The sequence below is a fragment of the Mytilus edulis genome, chromosome 8 (genome assembly GCF_963676685.1).
Source record: "Mytilus edulis chromosome 8, xbMytEdul2.2, whole genome shotgun sequence".
Taxonomy (NCBI): Eukaryota; Metazoa; Mollusca; class Bivalvia; order Mytilida; family Mytilidae; genus Mytilus; species Mytilus edulis.
The window spans coordinates 23,069,858-23,095,140 of record NC_092351.1 but is presented as its reverse complement, the minus strand read 5'-3'; the positions used below and the strand labels follow the sequence as shown (position 1 = coordinate 23,095,140).

The 25,283-nt window shown below is 31.3% G+C and overlaps 2 protein-coding genes across 2 annotated transcripts; one reads left to right on the top strand and one right to left on the bottom strand.

The window, feature by feature from the left end:
* The first annotated feature begins 92 nt into the window (after positions 1–92).
* Positions 93–6,670, top strand: LOC139485098 (metabotropic glycine receptor-like). The gene is made up of 6 exons (XM_071269217.1): positions 93–175; positions 3,266–3,821; positions 4,421–4,588; positions 5,025–5,157; positions 5,760–5,841; positions 6,450–6,670. Exons 2-6 carry the CDS (start codon positions 3,274–3,276, stop codon positions 6,506–6,508), a joined length of 990 nt encoding a protein of 329 aa, XP_071125318.1. The 5' UTR covers positions 93–175; positions 3,266–3,273; the 3' UTR covers positions 6,509–6,670.
* A 3,803-nt stretch (positions 6,671–10,473) lies between these two features.
* Positions 10,474–20,030, bottom strand: LOC139485108 (mammalian ependymin-related protein 1-like). Its single transcript, XM_071269236.1, has 6 exons — positions 19,516–20,030; positions 18,776–18,892; positions 17,882–17,963; positions 17,170–17,313; positions 11,689–11,804; positions 10,474–10,700 (listed from the first exon to the last, which is right to left on the bottom strand). Exons 1-6 carry the CDS (start codon positions 19,654–19,656, stop codon positions 10,653–10,655), a joined length of 648 nt encoding a protein of 215 aa, XP_071125337.1. The 5' UTR covers positions 19,657–20,030; the 3' UTR covers positions 10,474–10,652.
* Positions 20,031–25,283: the final 5,253 nt, after the last annotated feature.

Sequence of the window (25,283 nt, the reverse complement as noted above, 5' to 3'; positions counted from 1 at the left end):
AAATGTCATTCAACATGGTAATTATTTGATAATTTTCATATAATGGTTGCCAATTTCGTTTATGATCGAAAATTATTCTCTCAGTAAATGGCAAATATTAATATTGTGAACATTGGAGATTATTTGATTTCTGTGTGGGATATAGCTCAGTAAATATATTCGGCTGTAGCTACAGGTAAGGAATAGGAACACAAAAGTATATGGACAAATAGAGATAAGAGTTATTAAGATCAGAGGATAATGTTAGAGAAATATTGAATAGAGATACGTTTATTGTAAGGTTAATATAAAAAGTAAGGGTGTCGATAAGGGTGGCGATAAGAATTCTATTTTTATTTTCAATGTCAGCAAGGTCAATATGGTTGATTGTTTGTATCTAAAACAAATATCAAACTATTACTGTCACGGCGATTTACACAATGAATTATTTATTTCTATCACTCATAATAACTAAATAAAGCAAAAATACCTAAAGCAACATACACAATTATATAATAGGATAGAATAATGATTTTATTTAACTTCTTTGCTGTATAAATATTTATTAAATTTCCTTAATAGCAAATATAATGATATGATGCTTTATTGAAAAAAGTCTGTTTGTTTCGGCTAAGGTCGCTTACTGTTTAAGTAGGAAATGAATTTTACATTTTACTGTAATTTGGTAAATTGATGATTTTGTTGACAATTTTTTTTACACTGACTAATTATCTTTTCTGTTATATTCACTTGGCTCATCCGTTAGTTTAACACAAGCTTGACTTTTCTGTTCTTTTCACTGTCTTGACTTGGTTTTTTTTTCAATGTACACTTCCTTGGCTGCTCTACAACTTATCCTTACTTGACTCTTCCTTTGTTTTTAAAAGATGTAAGTGTTCTGTTACTTTTACAGTGATCTAACTGTTCTGTTCGTTTCAAATGATCTTACTTTTCTGTAACTTTTACACTGACATGACATTTCGGGTTTTTTGTTTAAGATCTGATTTCAGTGACTTGACTGATATGTGATTTTTACACTGAATTTATCGTTCTTGGATTTTTGTAAATGAACTGACTGTTCAGTGCCTTTACCACTGACGTGACAGTTCTGCGGTGACTAGACTATTCTGTTACGTTTCCTTTGCTTTTTTGTTCTTTCTTCATTTTACTATTTACTTTACTATTTTGTATTTTTTAATATGACTTGACTGTTCTGTTTCTGTAATTCGGACTTTAATGTACGATGACCTATAGTTGTTAATTTGTCTGTTATTTGGTCTTTTGTGAAGAGTTGTCTCATTAGCAATAATTTTTATTGACTGCTCTGTTACTTTAACACTAGCTTGACTGTTCTGTTACTTTTACACGGACATGACTGGTTTTGTTTCATTGAACACTTTATTGCATACGGGGTATATATCTTCCAATTAATACAATATTCCCGTGCTTGCATTTCCTATCATGATTTTCTTGATAAAGGGTTGCTGCTCACAAGGAAGCTATTAAACCAAGAGGTTCAAATGGTGAAGTTGAAATCATCCCTTGTAAATTTTACGGACTTCATTACGAGTTAGTTGACCGTTAAGGAATAACCGTTTCACAAATGATATCGGATATGTTCCTTACGTCGTAACTACAACCCCTTCCCTTTAATGAATATGACCTACCGAGTTAGACTATTTACCGGAATTGCTATCCCATAAGCAACGTTAACACGACGGGTGCCACATATAGAGCAGGATCTGCTTACCCTTCCAGAGCACCTGAGATCACCCCTAGTTTTTTGGTGGGGTTCGTGTTGTTTATTCTTTAATTTTCCATGTTGTGTCATGTGTGCTGTTGTTTGTTTTTTTCATCATTTTAGCCATGGCGTTGTCAGTTTGTTTTAGATTTATGAGTTTGACTGTCCCTTTTGTATCTTTCGTCCCTCTTTTATTGACTGCTCTGTAACGTTTACACTGACTTAGCTTTTCTGTTCTTCTTGAATGATCTGACTGTTCTGAAATTTCAAATTGCAATTGACTAGACTGATATTTTAATTGTCTGACTGCTCTGTTACTTTTGCAGTGACTGAACTTTTTTATTCTTTTAAATGACCTGACTGTTTGGTAACTTGTACATTGACATGACTGTTCAAGTGTTTTAAGATCTGACTGCTGTAACTTGACTGTTATATTACTTTTACACTGGATTTATCGTTCGTAGATTTTTGTAAATGTCCATTGACTTTCACAGTCTTGACTGTTCTGTGTTTTTTAAATATCTGACTGTTGTGGTTCTTTAACAATGAATTGATTCAAAAGTTCACTTTTACACTGACTTGCTTATTCTGATTTGATTTGCGTGTTTTGCTGTTTAAATATTTATACACATTCTGATTTGATTTGAGTGTTTTGCTGTGCAAATGTTTATACAATACCTCTTTTAGCACAATTAATGAAATAATGCTACATTGAAAAAATGCTACATTGAAAAATGTCACCCACATTTAATGTCACTTTTACACTAACTAGACCATATTCTGGTTTGTTTTATAAATGACCTGACCTTTCAGCTACGTTACCACTGACTTGATAGTTATTTTACTTTTACACTGACTAGACGTCTATTATGTTACGTTGAACTTGACCTGGTGGTGTTTTTTTTTTCTTTCTTCGTTTTACACGTCTAACTTAACCGTTTTTTATTTTTTCTTATTTAATGGCTTGATTGTTCTGTAACTTTTACACTGTTTTCATTACTCTTTAATTTCTTTACCCTGACTTGACTTTTGTTGTTTTATTTTTACACTGACTTCATACCTGACTGTTCTGTTATTTTTACACTAGCTTGACTGTTCTGTTACACGTTAATTGACTTGTGTATTCTGCTACATTTGTATTGACTTGTTTCCTATGTTATTTTTACATTGACTTATATTGTTCTGTTACTTTTGGATTGACTTGACTGGTCTTTTAATTTTACAATAACTTGTTTGTTCTCTTACTTTTACACTGACTTTATTGTTGTTTTTACTTTTATCGATTGCACGTTTGCTTTGGTGACTTCTACCAGTCAAGTATTCATAAAGTTGTGGATCAGCAAAAGTAGTTTTAATCGCTTTTTAATACCAGCAAGTAATTCTTCAGTTCTGTAAGCATCTAAAAAATAGTGTTCATATAGCGTCATTCATTTCATTACCTTATTATTACAAAAATAAATCTGTCTTATCTTTGTTGTTATCAAAAAAAATTGTGTATTGAAAAAAGTTTGTTTTCCAGATAACTTATTTTACCTTTTTTTTTAGGAAAGTGAATGCAGTCGATGATGAACACAACATGTAGAGTATTGGTTTCTATCTTTATATGTTTTATTTTGATGCATGGACTTATACTATTCGTAAAAGGTGGTAAGTCAGATGCAATCACTGCTCTCAATATCATTGGAAATACTCATACAGACATGTGCTCTGCGTCTAATCTTTACTTAACCCTAGATTTCACTCTGTGGAATGAATATGCAAACTTAGCTATTTATAATGCTAATTACATGTCGACAATAATTTATCAGAACAAAGGAATATTGGAGTCTATTCCAGATTTAACATTCTTTAATTTGGCAAGAAATGTCGTTTTGACAGGATCACCACAAGTTTTCAGTTCTGGTCTTGCGTTTGAGCCAGATGTATTTTCAAGATACAAAGCTTTTGCACCTTATGCTTATTATAAACATGGAGTTATTCGCCTTTACGATTTATCGCTTTCTTATGTGTATCAAACATCAGTTGATTCAGAGTGGTATTACAACTTAGAGTCAAGAAAGTGGGATAATGCATCGTCAATTCTAACGGAAAGACACCAGAGGTTAGTAAATAACTTTTATACAGATGTGAATTTGCACCAAACAATTATTTTAAACATTTTGTTAGGATTTGGATTATTTGTAAACTTTTTTCTTAATTTTGATATTTGAGTTTTACTTAACAATTTGCTACTTTCTCAAACAATTGCATTAATCTGCAAACGAATAAAAAGTCAGAAAAAAATAGGGTTTTGCATCATTATATCTTGAAAGTCTGCATTATAGTGTAACTTTTATCTTCTGTATCAATACAGTCACAACGAATAAAGGAAAATGCGGGATCAGGTCAATGATAAAGCAAATAAACGACACAAAAATAAAATCAAAGACTTTAAGATGTAAAACAACGAAACAATATTGCAAGCTCCGCATCGACCCCAAATCTAAATAGATAAACATTTGGGTAGAATTGTACAGTTACTATGAAAGACTTATCATCCATATCACAGTCTCAAATTACATTCATTATTTTATGTCTTTTTGACATTTCACATTGAAAGAAGTTATCTAAAACCCATGCAACTATAGTACCGGTAACAATAACTGTTTCATACGTTTTATTGACCCGTATAATTGTCTTATTCATAATCTTATGAAATAGGAATGGCAGCACGGACATTCAAGATGAGAATATTTTGATGTATTTTGCAAAACAAGAAGATGGATACTGGAGTCAACCTTATTTTGATTGTGGGTTTAGTGATATTTGGTTGGTTACATTTTCTGTGCCAATATTTGGACAAGATGCCACTGGAAAGCCCGCCTTCAAGTAAGACATATTTAAATTTCCAGTACACATTTTTAATAATTTTTCCCTTTTCTTTTTAAAGACTTAATCTGAAAAAAAAACGGATATGTTGTTAACAAATCAATACGAAACAAAATGTTTGTAACAGTTTACAAAACATTTCACAAAAAAAAAACTAAAATAAAAAGTAACGAATTTAACCAAACCCAACACATGAAATTATGTACTCTGGAAGGGTAAGCAGTTCCTGATCCACTAGTCTCCTCAGTTGTACGTTGTATGCTTATATACAGTAAAGGCCGATGTTTAATCGGGTAGCAATAAAGGAGGACTAGTTTAATTCAACATGTGCTATATAAGTTTTGAAGCAACATGTTACATATTCTATTTCACTCGCACCTTTACTTAACTATGCACGTTCAGAAAAAGTGAACTGATTTTTCAATTTTGTTTTTAGAGGTGTTGCATTCATAGATATGAACTTAAACGATACTGATATCAATCAATGTGACCTTGATGACGATGATGAATCTATTGATATATTCCTAAATGTATTTAGAGGCACTCACGAATGTCTTCCCGATACAAAGGTAAATTAAAACATGACATTAATTTGATATTTTGTTCACCTCATCTACTTACCATTGAAATGTCCGAAATTACATTTTGTGTGCAAGTCAGATCGATATATCAGAATAAAATAAAATGTCATGTTATTTTACTGACTTGTTACAAAATATGGTCTATAAATGTCTGAACAGATACTCTATCACGTGAGGTAATTCACGAATTTGGTGAGTTCCTAATTGTCGTTCATTCGTTTTGTGTTTTGTTCTTTGAAGTTTTTGTAGAGTACTGTTTGTCGTTTTCATTTTTTTTTTTTTTTATCGTGGTGTATTTAGTATTTCTTTAAATGTTTGTGTTCCCTTGGTGTTCTTTTTGACTTTTTCCTCCTTTTAGTGGAAAAATAAGTAATTGTAATGTAATTTCACAAAACAAAGGAACGACCTGTCATAAAGTTTTAGGGAGAACGGAAATTTTCTTATTTAATTCTAATTTGAATTTTGTACAACAACCTTTTATCACTTTCATACTAATTTAAAAGAAATAGCTGTCTTTTTTTATAATAAATATACATCATACTTGTATATTTTAAAGTCGTATTTCATGGCAAATTACAACTTTATTTCAGTGCCAGTTCCTACCTGGATTAGGTTTTAAAAAAGGTGGTTACAGTTGTTTGCAGGTGAATGGCTCCTTTTCCAACAGCGAAGGTACTTTTTCTCTAACGGAATCACATGAATTATTCTACAAATGAAGTTAAATATCTTCATTTGTTAACTAGATCACATACAACCAGTAGGTTTTAAACAATATTACAAAAAAATAAGTTATAACACACACATACACATGTCTTACAGCAGAACAGACAGCGTTAAATACCAAATGATTATAGCACTGGTAACTATGTAAGTGTGAGGATTACTCAAACAAAATAATGCCATGATACATGCAGGCTTGAGAGGCGAAAAATATCAAAGGAACATTCAAACTCATAAGTCGAAAAAAAAACTGACAAAACCATGGCAAAAAAAGAGACAAGACCAACAGAAAGACAACAGTACAAAAAAACACAACATAGAAAACTGAGCAACACGAACCCCACTAAAACCGGTTTGTTAATTGTATAAAATTCATGTTTAAAAAAACTAGCAATGATAGTTTGATAAACATAATGCTACTGCAGTAATGTAAATTGTGATGTGAAACACATCAACCATTGATTATTGAAAAAGTATTAGAAAACTAAATGATCACGGAAAGTTACTAACTACGAATTCAAAATTCAATATTGATATCGCATATTTCCTTCTCTCTCCAGGAATATTTTTAGTTATTCTATTTGGCATTGGTTTCCAGATATTTTGGACTGTTTGGTGACTGGAGATATGTATTTAAAAGAACTATATTTTTTTTGTCACGGATGAGTGTTTTGCAGACGAAACGAGAGTCTGGTGTATTCAATTGATGAGTTTATGTTTCATGTATTTTGTATATATGCGTAAATGTGAGAATGACAAGAAACAAAAGCCTGATTACACATTTAGAATTTATTTCTACATTTGTAGATCTAGACAATTAGCTCATATGCAGATCTTTATTTGTTGTGTATATTTGCTATTTAAAGTTTTCTATCTATTAATGTTTCTACAGAAGGTTAACCTTAATATTTCTTCTTGTAGAAATTTGAAAAAGCGGTCTTACACTAAACAATACAGCAATGAATAAAGCTACATGTTACAATATAGTTACTAACGAAATTCCATGGTTAAACGTATCAGTGAAATAACAAAAAGATACATTACGTAACTTAAAATGAAAATCATTTCAGTAAAAAGCACCCAACTCTGTTATATCGATATATTAAACAACAAAATGTCACATCAATCAAAACTAAATACTGTAGATTTATCAACCACGAAATCTAATATCCACGAACATAAGTAGCCAATGAAAATAAATGAAATTACAGTAATACAACCGCGTCAAAGAATAGTCCAGTCAAACTAAGATTTAACCTCAAACTAATTGCAACAGAAAATGTTTTAGTTCTAATCTATAGCATTATGCCCTTTTTATACACAGCAAAAAGTCCCATTAAATCTAACTTGAGGAAAACTCAAAGTCAGCATTTTTAATTTCCTATGGAAATTCACATTGGAAGGGGAGATAGTTCTTGCAAAAAATTAGTCTTTTGTGGTCAGTTTTTTTTTTTTCTCGAAATTTATGTAATGTATGATACTTTGATGGGGTAAAAAATTTGTATTTGACTAAATAATATAATCTTCTACTCATGAAATGTACAAAACCGAAGTGTTATGGGTAGTTTTCCTTTTTTTTTTCTTTTTTTTTTTAAGAAATTGTAAATTTGAAGCTTTGCAACCATTTTGAAAAAATAATATGAAAATTTGGAATTGTTTATATCTGTATATTATATTTTTTCAGAAACTTACTTATCTAAAGAAACTTTAAACCACAAAAAGAAGAATACATGCTTAAGGTAGATGCATGGTATACCGCCATCTTGGATTGTACAATCACAGTGAAAAATCGCTTTAGTTATTTGCCTAAATCTGCAATTTTGTAGACAGATTTGCAATTTAAAGGTTAAACTGTTTAATAATATAAAGAAAACTTGGTAATTTATTGACGTATACTTCAAAATATCTAAACAAATATAATTTTTTTTTGGCTTTCAGAATCATTTTTTTCAAATGGGCCATTTAAGGGAAGATAACTCTTTTAGTAAAAAAAAATTATACTGGACTGAAAGGGAAATTTTTTCTTTTACTTGTAGCAAGAAAACGAGTTCGGTGACACCATTTTTTTTCTTTTTATTTTCTTAAAATACATGACAAAAACTATCTTTTTTTTGCAATTTATTTCAAAATTATATCTCATAATTTTTTTTTATGCAAACAAATGTGTTTTTCCATGAACAATCTAACCAAGTTTACGCAATTTTCAACGACTCATAGCTTAAAAAATTGCACGGTGACCCATACTTTTTATTATACATTTGAAAAGAGCATAGTAAAATCTTCATTTTGGCTAAGTATAAGAAAATTATGTCTCAAAAAATATTTACTTGATATACCTTAATTATTGAAATGTTGAAAAAATCAATAAATGGTCAACTAATGAATTATGAAATCTAGATTATAGCTTGATAAAATATATGAAAATACCTTTAGAGTTGTTTGTTATACTCTCAAGACCGCAAAAAAACCAAGAATCAATACATTCTGATTAATAGAAGCGGTAAAGTTATAATTGTGTTTAAATTTTTATTGTTATTTCTGCCTTTTATGCAAGAGTTATCTTCCTTTTCAATGCAAATCTCCATAAGAATTTAAAATAGTGATTTGTTTAGTCTTCCTCCAGTTAGATTTTATGGGACTTTTTTCTGTGTATATTTGGGGTATAATGTTAAAGTTTAAAACTTAAAAATCTTCTGTTGCAATTACTTTCGGGTTAGGGTCAAATTTATGCTAGATTGACTGAACTAGAATGCTTGCAATCCCCAAAACTAAGCTGAAAGTTCTCAACCTTTTGATATGACCTAATACGACGCAACAGTCACAATATATTTGATACAACTACAAGGTAACGATGCAAATCAAATTAACAATGTAAATTGATGTTGAAAATGCAAAAGTAATTACTTAAAAGTATATATGATCTACAACTTTGTCAACGGAGTAAATTATATTTGTGAACGCTCGACCCTCTCCCAACATGCTTCACATCACATAAAACTGTTAAAAACAATTAAAAGTGATTTATACATCAGATTGATAGTAATCATATCATATGACACAAAGTACCGAAGTCAGAGACCTCGCAGTGATGACAGCTAAGCCTAAGCCCAATTTCAACTTGTTGTCATAGTCATGTGAGAAAGCATGACAATGTGTAATGCAAAATTACATGTATCGACAGGATGTAAATCATAAGTGTTAATAACCGGAAAACAATAAATGTTTATTTGTAACAAACACAAAAGCTAGTATTGTTTTATTGTACAAAATACGTTGATTAAAGGGGCAATAAAAAGTTTACACGCATTTATGTAATTGACGAGATATATACACACCATCACCACAAAAGGAATAGATTACCCCCCCCCCCCCCCATTTTTTCCCAAAAACAAAAGAGAGAAAGAATTAATTTAGTTAATGTCTTAAATATCTTATCAATAATTTGCAAAAGATATATATTTTTATTTCAATGGTGTAAAGTAAGGAGTATTATCACAGTTGTCTAATATGTTCTATTAATTTGTATTGTAGTGCTGTAATATTGTGTTGTCATTTCAATGTTATATTTAACTTTGCCATTAAAGTGCGAGGTTTGGCATGCCACAAAACCAGGTTCAACCCACCACTTTTATTCCCCTTTAAAAGTGTCCTGTACCAAGTCAGGAAGATGGCCATTGTTATATTATTGTTCGTTTCTGTGTGTGTGTTGCATTTTAACGTTGAGTCGTTTGTGTTTTCTCTTATTTTTGAGAAATTGAGATAAGACGTGGCACGGTACTTGTCTATCCCAGATTAATATATTTGGTTTTCATGTTATATTTGTTATTCTCGTGGTGTTTTGTCTGATGCTTGATCCGTTTCTGTGTGTGTTACGTTTCGGTGTTATGTCGTTGTTTTCCTCTTATATTTAATGCGTTTCCCTCGGTTTTACTTTGTTACCCCAATTTTGTTTTTTGTCCATCGATTTATGAGTTTTGAACAGCGGTATACTACTGTTGCCTTTATTTTTCAATATAATTTCATCTACGAATTTATGTATCAGGTATTTTCTTTACTCCCCCTTTTCAAGAGTTTGTGATTTCTTTTCTACCTCCTGTATTTCCCACTGTTGACGTCATGTTCCTTCAGTAGATTTTAAACTTAAAAAGTAATTTCTTTATCTGGCTATTAATAGAACAGCAATTCAAATAACACAAGTTTTTTTCACAAATGTGTTTATTATAATAGAAATAGTCAATCAGATACGATAAAAACAGAAAGCAAGAACACAGTTTTAATGTGCATTATAGTATTGAGAAGGCGATAAATATAAAAATAAACTTTTTTTTGAAATCTATGGAATGATTTAAAAATTTGATGAGCAGAAACCTATGACACAATACTTGTTCTATCCTATGCGTAAATGTTTTGTTTCAAAATGATTTTAAAAAGCCTTTCTGTAATGCATCAATATGCCTGTATTTAGTTCAAAATTCACTATGAAACATTTAAAAAATTGCTAACAAGAGGACGTTGAAAATGATATGGGCAAGCTCTTATAAAATTTGTATGATAACATGTAAAATAGACAAAGAGACAAAGAGACAAAGATAGATATATTTAATTCATATGAACCTCGACAGAGAAAATATTAAACCATAGTAAATAGATGCATAAAATTGCTACATTGTAAGTTTTCTTTTTGGAAATTGAAAGATGAACTTTAACATTGTTGATAACTTCTTGACATCAAATAGGTACCGTCTCTAACCGTTTCGTTTTTTCTATAAGTAGAATGGATGAAATACACGACGGGAAACCTCTGGTATTTCCTGAAATTAGAATATTCAAATATTTTTTTACAACTTTCACTGTAAATATTAACCTCTATTGTGGACTATGAAAAAATCTAACCAAAACTCATAGATGTTGAAATGAAAGTTTCTAGGTGGATGAAAACCAACCAAACAGACTTAAAATTCATTTGGGCACAGTATATTTAACAGAAAAAATATTTAAACAATTATTATGTAAATTTAAAACTTATATTTAAAACAAAAGCAATGTCTTTAGGGGACATGACAAAGATGCACCATTATAAAATCAATGTTATATGTATCGAGATTCCTTTTTAAAAATAACTCATCAAAGGTATAAGGCTTATAATTTTGCACTCCAGATGCGTGTTTCGTTTACGAAAGGCTCATGGCTGTGATGCTCGAATCCAAAAAAGTTAAAATGCCTTGTAAAGTTAAAGCTGAAGAAGTTCAATTAAAAAGATGAATTACCAGGTGATTGCGGAAACAATTTGTAAATGTTAGACAGTTAAGCAGATAGCCATCTTTCACTGAATATTCAGATTCGTTCCCATTTATATTTTTTTCTCTCTAACAATAACGTTTTCAGATTCATTAAAAGTTTAAGGTGACATCATTCTTTATTTGTTTGTGATATAATCATTTGCAGTCAATTACGTATGCTTTGTACAAGCAATATTGTTAATTGTTTCGAGCAGTTAGAATTTAGTTGACCCATGTCATGTATAACCTGTAAGTATTATGACCTCAGAATGATTGGAATTAATGAGTTCAATCTAAATTTAAAGTACTTTTGGAGGTATACCTTCCAGCGGTGTGTGTAATTTTAAAACATCTGGTTCGTTAAATAGCCTCCAATTTTTCAGCATTTTTCATTTTTAAGTCTTTAAACGTCCTTTTTGTAAGTCCTTTGGATCTATTTTGGTCATATAGCTCATCCTGTATACAATGGTTTTGCAGCAAATTTATCAAGTATTGTTTAAACTCTTCAGCAAAACATTACCTGTGTATTCCAAAAGATCTTCTTACAAATAGCGGGTATTTTGAAGACCGACATATCCTTGATCCCTAATGTCGTACCGTAAAATTGTCTTCTCAAACTTATTGGATACTCCGAGTCTGTAATAAAGTACTTACTGAAGTTTAATTGTATTGAATGAATAAATGAATGAGTACTTTATTTGCAAGAAGCATATACATGCTATGGCAAACGAAAATATATACAATATATGACAAACAAAAGACAGCAGAGAACAGTAGATACAGGGTAAACAATAATATCATGACACTGTTATCAAAATTCTTACTATACCAGGACCATAACTGTTACTTAATGAATTTAAACAACTTATTCATGGTCTTGCAAATTTGGTTACTATTTATAATGACCCGGAAGGGTGGGAGTAAAAAGGGAGGGAATTCAAAAGGGTGGGGAGTTATTATTTTGAAAACCCTGAATTGCTACCAAGCTTATTGTGATCTTATTTACTTTATATATTTTTTACAGATGTCTAAATGTATGATATTTTTTATTTGTCAGTATGTTAAAAAATCAGGAATTACATACCATCATAGTATACTTAAAACATTTGACTGTTGGATAGAGTTACATATCACACCTATTGAACTGTTTGATAAATGACTAGTTTGAAAATAGGATCTCTTAACTGTAGGGGTCTGTCAGAGGAGGTGAAGAGAAGAGATTTTTTTCAAGATATAGGAAAAGATATGATATAATTATATTAACAGATACACATTGTACTAAAGAAAAAGAAAAGCAGTGGGCACATGAGTGGGGGTATAAGGCATTCTTTAGCTCTGGTTCCAGCCGCTCAAGAGGGGTAGCAATTCTAATAAAAAATAGTTTTACATTTACTATTCACCAAGAAAAAAAGGATCAGGAAGGCAATTTTATCATTCTAGATATGACCATTCAAGATTATCGACTTTCTCTTGTTGCAATATATGGTCCCAATGGGGACTCTCCAGCTTTTTTTGAAAATATAAAAGGTCTAGTATCTGGTATAAAAAATAGCTCCATAATTATGGCTGGAGACTGGAATGTGGTGCAAGACTTTGATAAGGACACCTCACATTATAGTGCTAAAAACAATATAAGAGCTCATGATAAAATTTTAGATATGATAGAGTCCCTGGACCTTGTTGATATATGGCGAGCATTAAATCCAGAAACAAAAAGATTTACATGGCGTTGTCCTGGGCTTAAGCAAAGCCGTTTGGATTACTTTTTGATTTCATCTGATCTTGAACCATTTGTAAAAAATGTAGACATGGATATAAGTTACAGGTCTGATCATTCTCCAGTGTACCTTACCTTACAGTTTTACAATCAAATTAAAGGTAAAGGCACATGGAAGTTTAATAATAGCTTACTACATGATATTGTATATGTAACTGAAATAAAAAACTGCATTAGGGAAACTATAAATCAATACTCTCTGCCTGGGAATGACCTAGAAACAGAATTATCAGTAAACCCACACATGTTTTGGGAACTCTTAAAATGTATGATAAGAGGGAAAACAATATCATATGCCAGTTATATAAAAAAGAAAAACACAAAAACTGAAATTGATTTAGAACTCAAGCTAGCTAAATTACTTGAAAATTATGAAATAGACCCCTCAGAATTATTAAATTCAGAAATTAAAATTTTAGAAAATGAACTTGTTCAACACAGAGAGAAAATAGTAACAGGTATTATGGCAAGAGCAAAGGCAAGATGGGTAGCAGAAGATGAAAAATGTACTAACTATTTTTGTAATCTTGAAAAAAGAAATTATAATGAAAAGATAATTCCAAAATTAATTAATAATAATGGGGAGGAAATTTTCAACCAAAGTGAAATTTTAGAAGAACAAAAATCATTTTATGAAAAACTGTACTCCTCAACAAATCCTATTCTTCATCAAGAACATAAAAATCTATTTTTTGATGAAAATAATCCTTTTATCCGCAAACTTTCTGATGAACAGAGGTTACAGGCAGAGGGTAATTTGAATACTAATGAATGCTTAAAAACATTGAAAAATATGAAAAATGGTAAATCTCCAGGGATAGATGGATTTACAACAGAATTTTATAAATTTTTTTGGATAGACCTCCATGAGTTTATTATAAAATCTTTTAATTATAGCTTAGAAACTGGATCTTTTTCGGTTAGTCAGAAACAAGGAGTAATAACATGCATTCCAAAAGAGGGTAAATCAAAATTTCAATTAAAAAACTGGAGACCTATCACTTTATTAAATGTTGATACAAAAATTGCATCAGCTGCATTAGCAAATAGAATAAAACCTTTTCTTGGGAATATAATTAGTGAAACACAGCAAGGTTTCATAAAGGGGAGGTATATTGGAGAATGTACCAGGCTTATTTTTGACATTATGGAAAAGGCAGAAGATGATAATCTACCAGGTCTTTTACTTTTATTAGACTTTGAGAAAGCTTTTGATACTCTTGAGTGGTCATTTATAGATTTGGCTTTGTCTTTTCTAGGATTTGGTCCTATTTTCTGTAGATGGGTCAAGACCTTATATTCAGAATCTCAGAGCTGTATTATAAATAATGGACATTGCTCTCAATTTTTTAATATTGGTCGGGGTGTTAGACAAGGTGATCCTCTATCTCCATATCTCTTTATATTATCTTTAGAGCTTATGAGTGCTGCACTTAAAAATAACCCAGATATAAATGGTATGAAAATAAATGATTCTGAGTATCTACTAAGCCAGTATGCAGATGACTCATGTCTCTTATTAGACGAGGATGAGAAATCTTTAGATAAATGTTTATATACTTTAGAAAAATTTTCTGAGTGTGCGGGACTTAGGGCTAATTTTGATAAAAACAGAAGCCATATGGATTGGGTCAAAGATTCACTCAAGGGATAAACTAACAACTACAAGAAATTTGAACTGGAATCATTCAGGAAAATTTAAACTTTTAGGGATAAAATTTGATCTGTTCAGTGAAAATAAAACGCTTGTAAATTTTGAAGAAAAAATAAAAAAAATACAGAGCCTGCTAAATTCCTGGGTTTATAGAGATTTAACATATATGGGAAAGATCACTGTCATTAAATCACTAGCTCTTCCTATTCTAATTCAATCATTGACAGTTTTGCCAAATCCTCCGGATGATAAAATAAAAGAAATTCAAAATATTTTTTTTTAGTTTCTTGTGGTCAGGAAAACCAGACAAGATTAAAAGAAAAGTTATGATAGGGTTATTTGAAAATGGGGGGGTTGAAAATGCCAGATATAAGATCCTTTTGTTATTCATTAAAGATGACATGGATAAATAAACTTTTAGACCCCTTGAATATATCCCCATGGAAAACATTGTTAATAGATCAATACAACAGATTAGGAGCAGACAAAATATGGTTGATGACCCCTGATGGTATCCAAAAGATTTCTTCAAATTTTAATAATTTCTGGAAAGATATTTTACTAAACTGGAATATCCTAAACACTGTCACTAATGGCACTGCTGAAGGGATCATGAAACAATCCATATGGCTAAACAAGAGTTTGAAAATTAATAATAAAACTGTCTTTTACCAGAGGTGGGTTGAATCCGGAGTTTTCTTTATAGGTGATTTACTTGATGAAAACAGTAATTTTTTTACTTTAAAAGAATTCTGCGAAAAATATAATCTTAATATTAATTTCTTGGAATACCATTCTTTGCTGCATATGATACCAAAAGACTGGAAAAATTTAATCACTACTTCAGAGAAAATTACTCACATATCTAACGATAAATTTGAATTTATAAAAAACAATAAAAAGTCATGTCAGTTCTTTTATAAAAAATTCTTGTCAATGTATACAGAACGTCCTACAAAACAAGAAGACAAAATGTGTAAGGAACTAGGCACTCATATAGAAAATTGGGATTTCTTTTATAGTTTACCTTTTTGTTGCACTAAAAACAACAAATTTAATATGTTCCAGTTTAAGATTTTACATAGAACTCTCGCTACAAATGCATTATTGCAGAAATACGGGTTAAAAGAGACTAACTTATGTAGTTTCTGTAATGAAACTAAAGAAACTATAAGTCACCTTTTCTGGGAATGTATGCTAGTTAGAAATTTGGGGTTAGAAATTGCAGCACTTTTTCTAGTTGAAAATAATTTAACTTTAATTCTTAATGTGGAAAATATTGTTCTTGGGTCAGAGTCTTGGGATATTTCCCTAAACTTATTCACTATTCTGGTTAAATATTATATTTATACATGTCGCTTTAATACTTCATTACCGACTCTTAAAGGTGTCATAGCTATGATTAAAAATTCCTACCAAATAGAAAAAATATCTACCTCCTTTTACAGATCCCCTAGAGCAAGAGAGAAATTTGATAGTAAATGGGAATTAATTAAAAACTTAGTTCACATGTGAGGAGAGATCTTTCTATTTATGTACTTACTTAAGGCTTTATAATAGTTCATGTAGAATTAATAATATGTTGATGCACATCACAACTGGACAGTGATTTGTGTGCATCTTAAAAGTACTATCTATGTTTATTGCTATTGTTATATATATATTTTGATATACTAGTTTTTGTTTGATTGTATCTGAATTATCTCCCCTTGACTTAGGTTGACATTTATTATGTGACTCTGTCCAACATGTTGTCCAATATGTTATCTGTTAATGATCTCTGGTGGCCTCTCCTGGTACCTCTCATGTTTTACATCACTGTATAGGCAGTGATGCATGTGGCTATAGGAGAGGGCTGATGCAATCATTAACCTTATCAGCATATTCAGGTATTCTAATCCAGAGTGATAAAGGATGTGTATGATCCAGTAGAAAATTTAGAACAATTAGCATAACTAACTTTTTAATTTTAGACTGTTATTGAAAAATTTAATATCATTATATGTATTATGAATTAATTATATAATTATGTATCACAATATATACTTGGTGTATTTTCAGATGAAATAAAAATAAATTACAAAAAAAAAAAAAAAAAAAAAAATATTATGACACTATATATAAGACTCATCAATGACGTTCGAATAAACAGTAAAAAGACCAAATAGTGGATCATATGCACATTTCTTATTCTGTTTATCTTTATTTATTTATTTATTTATTAAAAGAAACACATATACTTCTCAAAAAATAGTATTGGTTTGTTTTGGATTTTGTTTTTCCTATCACATCGATCAATCAGCAACAATTCTCTTTTGACTTAAAACAATATATAACTGTCCGACAAAGTTTTTTCCATGACTGCAGTTCATAAAACTATTGTTTAATCATTCGGCTAGTGCAGACGAATAAGAACATAGACGACTTTTCTCTGTTAAGTAGCTATTTGTTTGTTTTTTTGCCCTTGAATGTTATAAATATAAACCTTCACAAACTGAGTCTGGGTCGTACTGGATAGTTTAAGAAACTATTGGCTTGTGCTTTAAATTTAATTATTTCAATTATCTTACCATTGAGTTCGGAGCTGATGAGATAACATTTCTCTTTCGTTACTGTGGTACTAGTTGTTTGATTCCCAGCTGTAGACTGATATGTCTTAACAAACAGCATTTCCTTTGCTGCACCGAGATGTGTGTTGTATGTAGATTGATATGCTGCAAGAATGAAAGCATCAGAAGTTTTAAAATGAAGGTCAAGTTAATTCGAAGTCTTTGTTGCTCTTAAGCAATTTGATAACATTTACCTCCAATTTTGATGTTTAAGACGATAACAATTACCCTTTAATACAAAATGTCTAACAAAAATGCTGAGATCAATATTTAAAAATTACAAAATGCACTGTTCTACTTTAACTAAACATTATATCTGTATAACAAATGAGATAAAAGCACTCATAATATAGATATGGTTTATCAAGTGACAAAACATTATCAATAAAAGAACTTTCCAAGATACTTTTGTTTTGTCTTAAGAGTTTTTAGATTATTAACAAAGTAAATATAGTGTCTTCATGTAAATGAACTTTTTTAAATCTAATTTAAAAGGTAAAATGTTCTATAAAGAATTTCAAAATAAATCATTGTATCAAAAGTATATGTTTATTAATGTGAAAAAGGCCTTAGGACAAATGTAAGTCGGTATTTCTAAGATCATTTATTGATACTGATATAGATTTTACTAGTTCGTTTTATTCGGTACAAATATCTCTTAAATGCTAATTACCTGGTACGCATACCGGGTTCATTCTCCCGATAGGCATCTTTTTACAATATTTAGACCGTAGATCATATACGTACACAAATCCCTAAAATATACAAACAATATAGAGTATAGGACGCTGACAGTTACCAGTTTCTTAAAATAAAATGTATAATCATGATTATTACGAATTAGTAAACGTGTTTCTACTACACAATAGTTTGGGATTACATGTAAAGAAGGAGTTGGAAACAAACCCCTAAAAAAAGAGGAGAATATCTATCTGAGGCTATCTTGATTAATTGAACAAAACATTAACATAATTTCACAAGTAAGAAAGATCACTTTGACATTAAAACATAGACAGTGCGAATTATCATTAAACAAGATCGCGAGGCAAGATATGTTCTAAATCCGAAAATCCTTTTGAAATATATCAAAAAAAGATATGGAGATTTGAAATATCAGGTTCGTCGACCGGGAACGCGTCTTCTGATATGCATACATTCTACGCACGACTATAATTGTGTCATAATATCTACGGCCATCATGCTAAGGCATAGACTTATCATCGATCAATCAATCCTTATTATTTGGTACAGTGGAAGTGTACTCACAATGTAAAACATTATACACCCTTTTCTAGCTAGCATGTAGCCAAAACTAATACTTTGTAATATCCCGTAATCTATGAGTGCGGATTTTACTTGATTCAAGTTGCATAAAACAGACAATATTGATACAAATCAAATCATTTGCATATAATGAGGTATACACTATATTTCTTCTATTTTATCTCTATCATTTTGTGGTAAACTTTACTACAATTGAAATGTCATCAACATTATGTCATGTTAAGATGATGTCCTGTGGTTGAAACAGTTAAATACTAGTATACATGATATGTGTTGTACTTACCGAAGAATGATCAAATAGATATGTTGGTGTGGGTACGTCTTTTCCATTTAGTTTCACGTCATAGAAGAAAAATACAGATTTTTTCACTTCCAAGTCAAAAGAAATATTTGCATAGCCCTGAAAAAGAACAACAAACATGCTGTTTGTCATAGTTTTTACTTCTGTCACCTGTTTTATTATTTCTTCCTACCAAATATAACAGAAGTTAAACATGCTAAGAAGTGAAAGAAAAACAATACGTGTTTTTCTAAAACTTTCCTTTGATTTTGAGTTAAGCTTACATTGCTTCGATCGCCACAGGCATAATTCCTTCAGGAAAATCAAATCTCACATAATGTTCATGCCCCCAAGAGAAGCATATGATTGTTTTGACTATTCTTTAATGGCCAATTTTGATCATATATTTGAAAACAACGTATCCATCCATGACAAATACACATTATGTATATTTAGCTAATTATCTAAACATTGTTGGCTTTTAATGTTTTTCAGTGTTCTTGATTAACTTTTATTTAAAAAGGCGCTTTGAATGCATCATATTTATCACGTGTAACTTTTACTAATTAATACGCGAAGAAACTTTATTTTACGGAAATCATATTATTATGATTTTAAAAAAAGAAGGTTTGGCTAAATATGATTTATTTCTCGGTTGTATTTAGCTATAATTTCATATATTGTTAAATCGTATCTAATAAAAAATTAAAATGTATTTATATATTGATAATATTACAAAATACCGTTTGTATCATTGCTGATGGCCAAGTGAAGATATCTTCCACATATTCGTGCAGTTCAAATTTCTCTGGCATGCAACAACATGATTCAGCTGTATGCATGTATGTCGATAACACAAGTAAACCAATTACCAGCATGAACATTTTTACTCTTCAGACAAATGTATGGTGTCAGTGTAAATATCAGTCATAGAATGAAAATACAAGATTTGAATTGATATATATATATATATATATCATTTAAAGCATGTGATTAATCATAAGATGTGAAAAAACACAAGATCACAACATTATCACAAGATTAAAAAAAAAACATTGAAGAATCCGGGAATTAGTTAATATCAAATGACCTCGGATAATTGTTATCGCACAAAAGAAATTGATATTAATACAAAACAATATAGACTAATTGAAAGAAAAATAATTGAAAGTCATTTTCCTTTAAAAAAAAAAAGGATTTTCCTGTTAAAGCCCTTCATTACAAATTGATATGACAATATGAAGTCATTTGATACAATAGAAGCTTTTTATATATTATTCCTGGATAAAACATCTGACCATACAGGGAATTGACCAATCATGTGAAGTGCGTTAACCAGTTATTGATTTTTTTCACATTTCTGCATTGAGCAAATCAATATTATGTTTTCCCATGAATTCTGTGTTTTACCTTATGGTTTTTTTTTTCTTCACAAGAACACTTTTATTAGCTCTATATGAAGTTGAGTATTTTCCTGATAGTCAGAATAAAATTGTTCAATTTGCTTTGGAACGGCAAGGACTTCATAGAACCTTGCAAATTTGTACTGTGTTTGTCAAGATCAATAACAAGTTTGCCTTCATTAATTAAGCCCTATGGTTTTGAAATAGCATTTGATACTCCCCTTCTGAGAAGTTTAAAAACGTTGTAAACTTTCCCGATTAAAGAATTTGACAATAAAATTGTTTACGCTCACATGCCATGTCCTGTCGCTGGTGTAGTCTGATACGTCTATTGATTGATTTGCGTTCATTGATTATTGGTTGATTCTTCGTTGGTCTGCCAAATTTAATCCAATTGTTGTGCATTAAATTGCCTTAATCAAGTAATTGGACTACCCTTCTATTTTGGTCCCGTTAATCGTATTTTCTAGATGGTATAGATGGCATAGCTTTGACAGCTGCAGCTAGAATATTACTTTTCAGTTGATCTCTAGAGGTCTTCATTTGATCAGGGTTTCTGAGTATTAGATGTATTCTCTGATATACATATCTCAAGTTCCAGACAAATTTCATCTGCATGACTGAAAATATAGTCAATATTGGATGATCCTATTGCATGGTGATAAGTTAATATGTAAGCATAAGTGAATAGTTTGTATTTGTCTATAACAGATCTTAAACGTCTATTGGAATCATTACGTCGAGAGAGTAACATTGTTGCATTCATATCGATGACGAGTATAATTTGGTGTGACTCAAATTACTTCTAAATAATGATTTCGAGCAAGTTACGATTTTTGTTATACTTAACGGCAGTATCAGAGTATCAAGATGTACAAACTCGATGGTTAAACCACATTGAAACTGATTCACGGTAAGAAGGTGGATATGTTCTCTTTGTATGTGCTGGACCTCTACGATTGTTGTAAGTAGCCTGGGCATTACTAAGATTACGATTAGAATAATGCTGACTGGTTGGATTGGTCATTGGATGGGAACTCCTTTGGTGCAAAAATGGCGTTCAATCAATATGTCCTTGACTTGTAGATTAAACCATGTTTAAACGATACATAATAATTTTGTCAGAGATGAACGGGAGTGATAGAGTTGTGTAAAAGGTTAAGACCTTATTGATTAATTGGATTTACAGGAATATGTTGAGGACGGAGTTGCATATGCATACTCGATACCCTGTTGAAGGTATGTTTGATGATATACAGGTACATTTTGAAAATGGGTTTGTGTTGGCAAAGATGGGGTGAACAAATAATGAGTTGTTTGAAATGGAACCTGGGAGTTGTTCATCATAGTATTTTAAAGATTATCGATTCTAGAGTTCCGATTTGAACATGTCTGTGTCTTTTAAAGCTGACTATGCGGTATGGGCATAGTTGAAGGCCATACAGTGACCTATAGTTGTTAGTTTTTTGTGTCATTTGGTCTCTTGACATTCGGCAATCATACCACATCTTCCTGTTTAAGCTTTTACCTGAGATATAGATCTAAAGATTCACTGCTTAGAATCGTCATCTAAAATGTGTGTATTCTCATCAATCCCAACATTTACATCAAAAATCAAATTAATCTGATCATCTATTTAATCAATACACGTATTACCCCCTACCGGTATATTACTGGGTGATATATCTATTGTATTATAATCATTAGTGCATCTGTTTATTACATTATATTGCTGTTCACTAAATATATTACAACCAGACAGATCACTTATAAGATAATTATTTTCACTATGAACATCATTAACACTATTATTTACAGTGTCAATTTCTACATGTATCACCAAGTTTATAATTAAAGTTCGACGTATCAAGGCGGTGCACTCCTCGGCACTCCTTTCGGCTTGAAGGGGTTGACCTCGTACGAGGCCGTTTCATGAATCTGCGATAATGAAACCACTCTAGAAAGGTGTCTCAGTTAATTGTATCATCATTTGCGATGTCAAAGCAAATTGGACATGTAGATATCGTCTACTGTATTAAATGGTGCTGACATATTTACACTAGGATTATTTGTTATGGAAATAGTCTGTCTATCTGACATTCTAACATCTCTATTCTCACAAATAGTATCTATCTTAGACATGTTAGAGTTCATAATCATACTTTTTACAACTGTTTTGGTTCTTACATACCCTTGGCTTCAAATATTCTGAACTCTTAGCGTTCCTAATGATGGTAAATCCAGAAAAGCGCTTCCGACGTATGAAATAAATAATGTGTTCTAAATATTCAAGAATTGGGTGAAAAAAAATTGTCTAAGAAAAATCGTACTCCATTGCCATTGATGATGTAGAGTTATAAAGATTGTCAGGGATTTTATTAAGATGTTTATTCGTAGAATTCCCACTTCCCTTAAAGTTTGTTAGAGTAAGCTTAATTGTCTGGTATGATATCGTCTTCATTTTGATCAACATTGTTTTGAACATAAAAGACTAGTGATTGAGAGTCGGTACATGACATTGAGTCGAGTTTATTGGGTAGTTAGACTTTCAATATTTCCTATGCTGCAATACTCAGTATAGTATGTTGTTGCTGGACGTCATGGCAAAAGTCACCATATTTGTATGACAAAAATCTCCTTTCTTTTTTATTGCTTTTCTTATCATAACATATGGTTTAATTCTAATGTTAATATCAGGTTGGCTATGTTGACGGATCCTTGCCGAGTATCGAACTCCTACTTTTCCCACTGACATGACAAACACACTTCGCAGATATAAATTGTTCGATGTTAAATATGTTACTGGCCGGTACTAGACTGTATGAATGCCATAGTATTAAAAGCAACTCAAACGCTCCAGTTAAAGATACAAATAGCCATGTGATTACAAAAATAGAAGAACAATTCAATTGATGGAAATACCATTTTGAGGAAGTACTAAAAAGACCCACCTTACATAGTAGGGAGACAGGTCCTGAATACCAAGACAGGAGATATAATCAAAACAGAGGTAAATGCTGCAATAAAACAACTAAAAAAATGGAAAAGCAGGAGGAATTGACAACATACACCCTGAAGCTATTAAAGCAATGGATAACATATGTATTGATAACCTTTACCAACTACTTAACCAAATTTGGAATGACGAACATATACATAAAGACTGGCGTAAAGGGATCCTCATTAAACTACCAAAGAAAGGCGACAAAATCCATCTGAAGCAACTGGAAAGGCATTATTTTGCTTTCGATTCCTAGCAAAGTCCTATGTCACATCATCCTACGAATATTGAAGAAAGAATATGATAAATTTGTGATAGATGAACCGGCCGGTTTCAGACAAGAGAGATCATGTATTGACCAAATTGCCACATTAAGAATCACCATTGAGCAAACCATTGAATGGCACACATCCCTATACCTAACATTTGTAGATTTTGAGAGGGTCTTTGATAGTATAGACTATCAAGTACTTCAGATATTATGGAATACTTGAAAAAATCATATCCGCCATCAAATAGCTCTATGACGGTTTTATATGTCAAATGAGCCATGCAGAGACCCTGACAGACACATTTCCTGTATCAACTGGTGTCAAGCAATGATATTTACTCCCCCTCTCCTTTTTCTGATGGTTATAGATTGGGTGAGTCGGAAATCATACAATTCTCCTCTGGGTATAAAATGGACATTACAGTCATGCCTCGAAAACCTTGACTTTGCAGACGATATCTACCAGCTTTCCGACCTAGCGCAATGAAAACTCACAAAACCGAGCAACCAACCTTGAAAAAACAAGTAGGACTGTACATAAATGCAAAAGAGACAAAATCTATGAGGGAAAATGCAATATCAACATAACAAAACCAAAGTCAGATGCTGAAATTGAAGACGCCCGAGAATTTACATATCTTGGTAGTATCATCAGTACATCGTGAGGGACAGATGAAGACGTTCAATCTAGAAAGAGAAAAGGAGAACGAGCCTTTGCTATCTTTAAACCAGTCTGGAGGAGCATAGCACTCAAAACAAACACCAAAATCAGGATCTTCAACTCAAATGTAAAATCTATACTTCTCTATGGGTCATAAACTTGGAGACTAACAGCTGCGTCTACCAAAACACTACAAGTTTTCATGAACAGGTTTCTAAGAAACTTTATTGCAATCAAGTGGCAAAACACCATTAGCAACAAGGAATTATGGAAAAGGACAAGACAAGAACCAATAGAAAGAACGATTACGCAACGTAGATTGAAATGGATTGGACACACGTTACGTAAAAACAACACAAATGTAACTAGATAGGCGTTAGATTGGAATCCGAAGGGTCATCGTAATAGAGGACGACCATAATCCACCTGTCGCAGAGATCTAACATCTGATCTACAGAAAATCGAGAAAAGATAGGGAGAAGAAAAGAAACTAACCAAGGACATAAAAAGATGGAAAGCCACTGTGGTCGCCCTATGTCCCCAATGGGACGAAGTGGATTAAGTCAAGTCAGAGAGACATCGCGGACGACACAAATAAAACAAGATAACGGCGAGGTCTAAAAGATTGTTTAAATGCTAAAGGGATAATTTAAAATAGATAAATTGTGATGTGAAAGTGACAATACAAGTATGTTTAATCAAAGATTGTGTTGTGACTAAACACACACTTGATTAAACGATAAAATTGGTGCTAAGGTACTTCGTCCTTCCTTCTCCGGCATTAACATGTATATTTCGTCTCTCTGTTATATACATTTGCGTTATAAAAAATGATATCACGATGTCTGTAAAGGAACACCTATTTATATTGTTATCAATTTTTCGTTATCGAACAAAATTCGGATGACGTCCATAAAATAACACACAATGCAATTACGATCAAACAAATCTAGATTTGACATTTTCATGTTTTGGTAAAAACGAACTATAAATTTATGTAAAAATGAAAATATCCAATAAGAGCTCTGAAAGTTTGAAGGGTCATGGTTGTCTCGAAAGAAAACCTTGTTTGAGTTTTTGATTTTGCCATTTGATAAGGGAATTTCCGTTTTGAAATTTCCTTCGGGTTCGGTATTTTGTTATTTTTGCTTTTCATCTGGATATAATAAATGTAT

Coding starts and splice junctions, on each gene's coding strand:
- LOC139485098 (XM_071269217.1), top strand. CDS start 3,274: ATGCAGTCGATGATGAACACAACATGTAGAGTATTGGTTTCTATCTTT. Junction 5,158..5,759: donor AATGTCTTCCCGATACAAAG/GTAAATTAAAAC, acceptor ACTTTATTTCAG/TGCCAGTTCCTACCTGGATT. Junction 5,842..6,449: donor CTCCTTTTCCAACAGCGAAG/GTACTTTTTCTC, acceptor TTCTCTCTCCAG/GAATATTTTTAGTTATTCTA.
- LOC139485108 (XM_071269236.1), bottom strand. CDS start 19,656: ATGTTCATGCTGGTAATTGGTTTACTTGTGTTATCGACATACATGCAT. Junction 17,964..18,775: donor ATCTATTTGATCATTCTTCG/GTAAGTACAACA, acceptor TGTATATTTTAG/GGATTTGTGTACGTATATGA. Junction 17,314..17,881: donor GAACCCGGTATGCGTACCAG/GTAATTAGCATT, acceptor TCATTCTTGCAG/CATATCAATCTACATACAAC.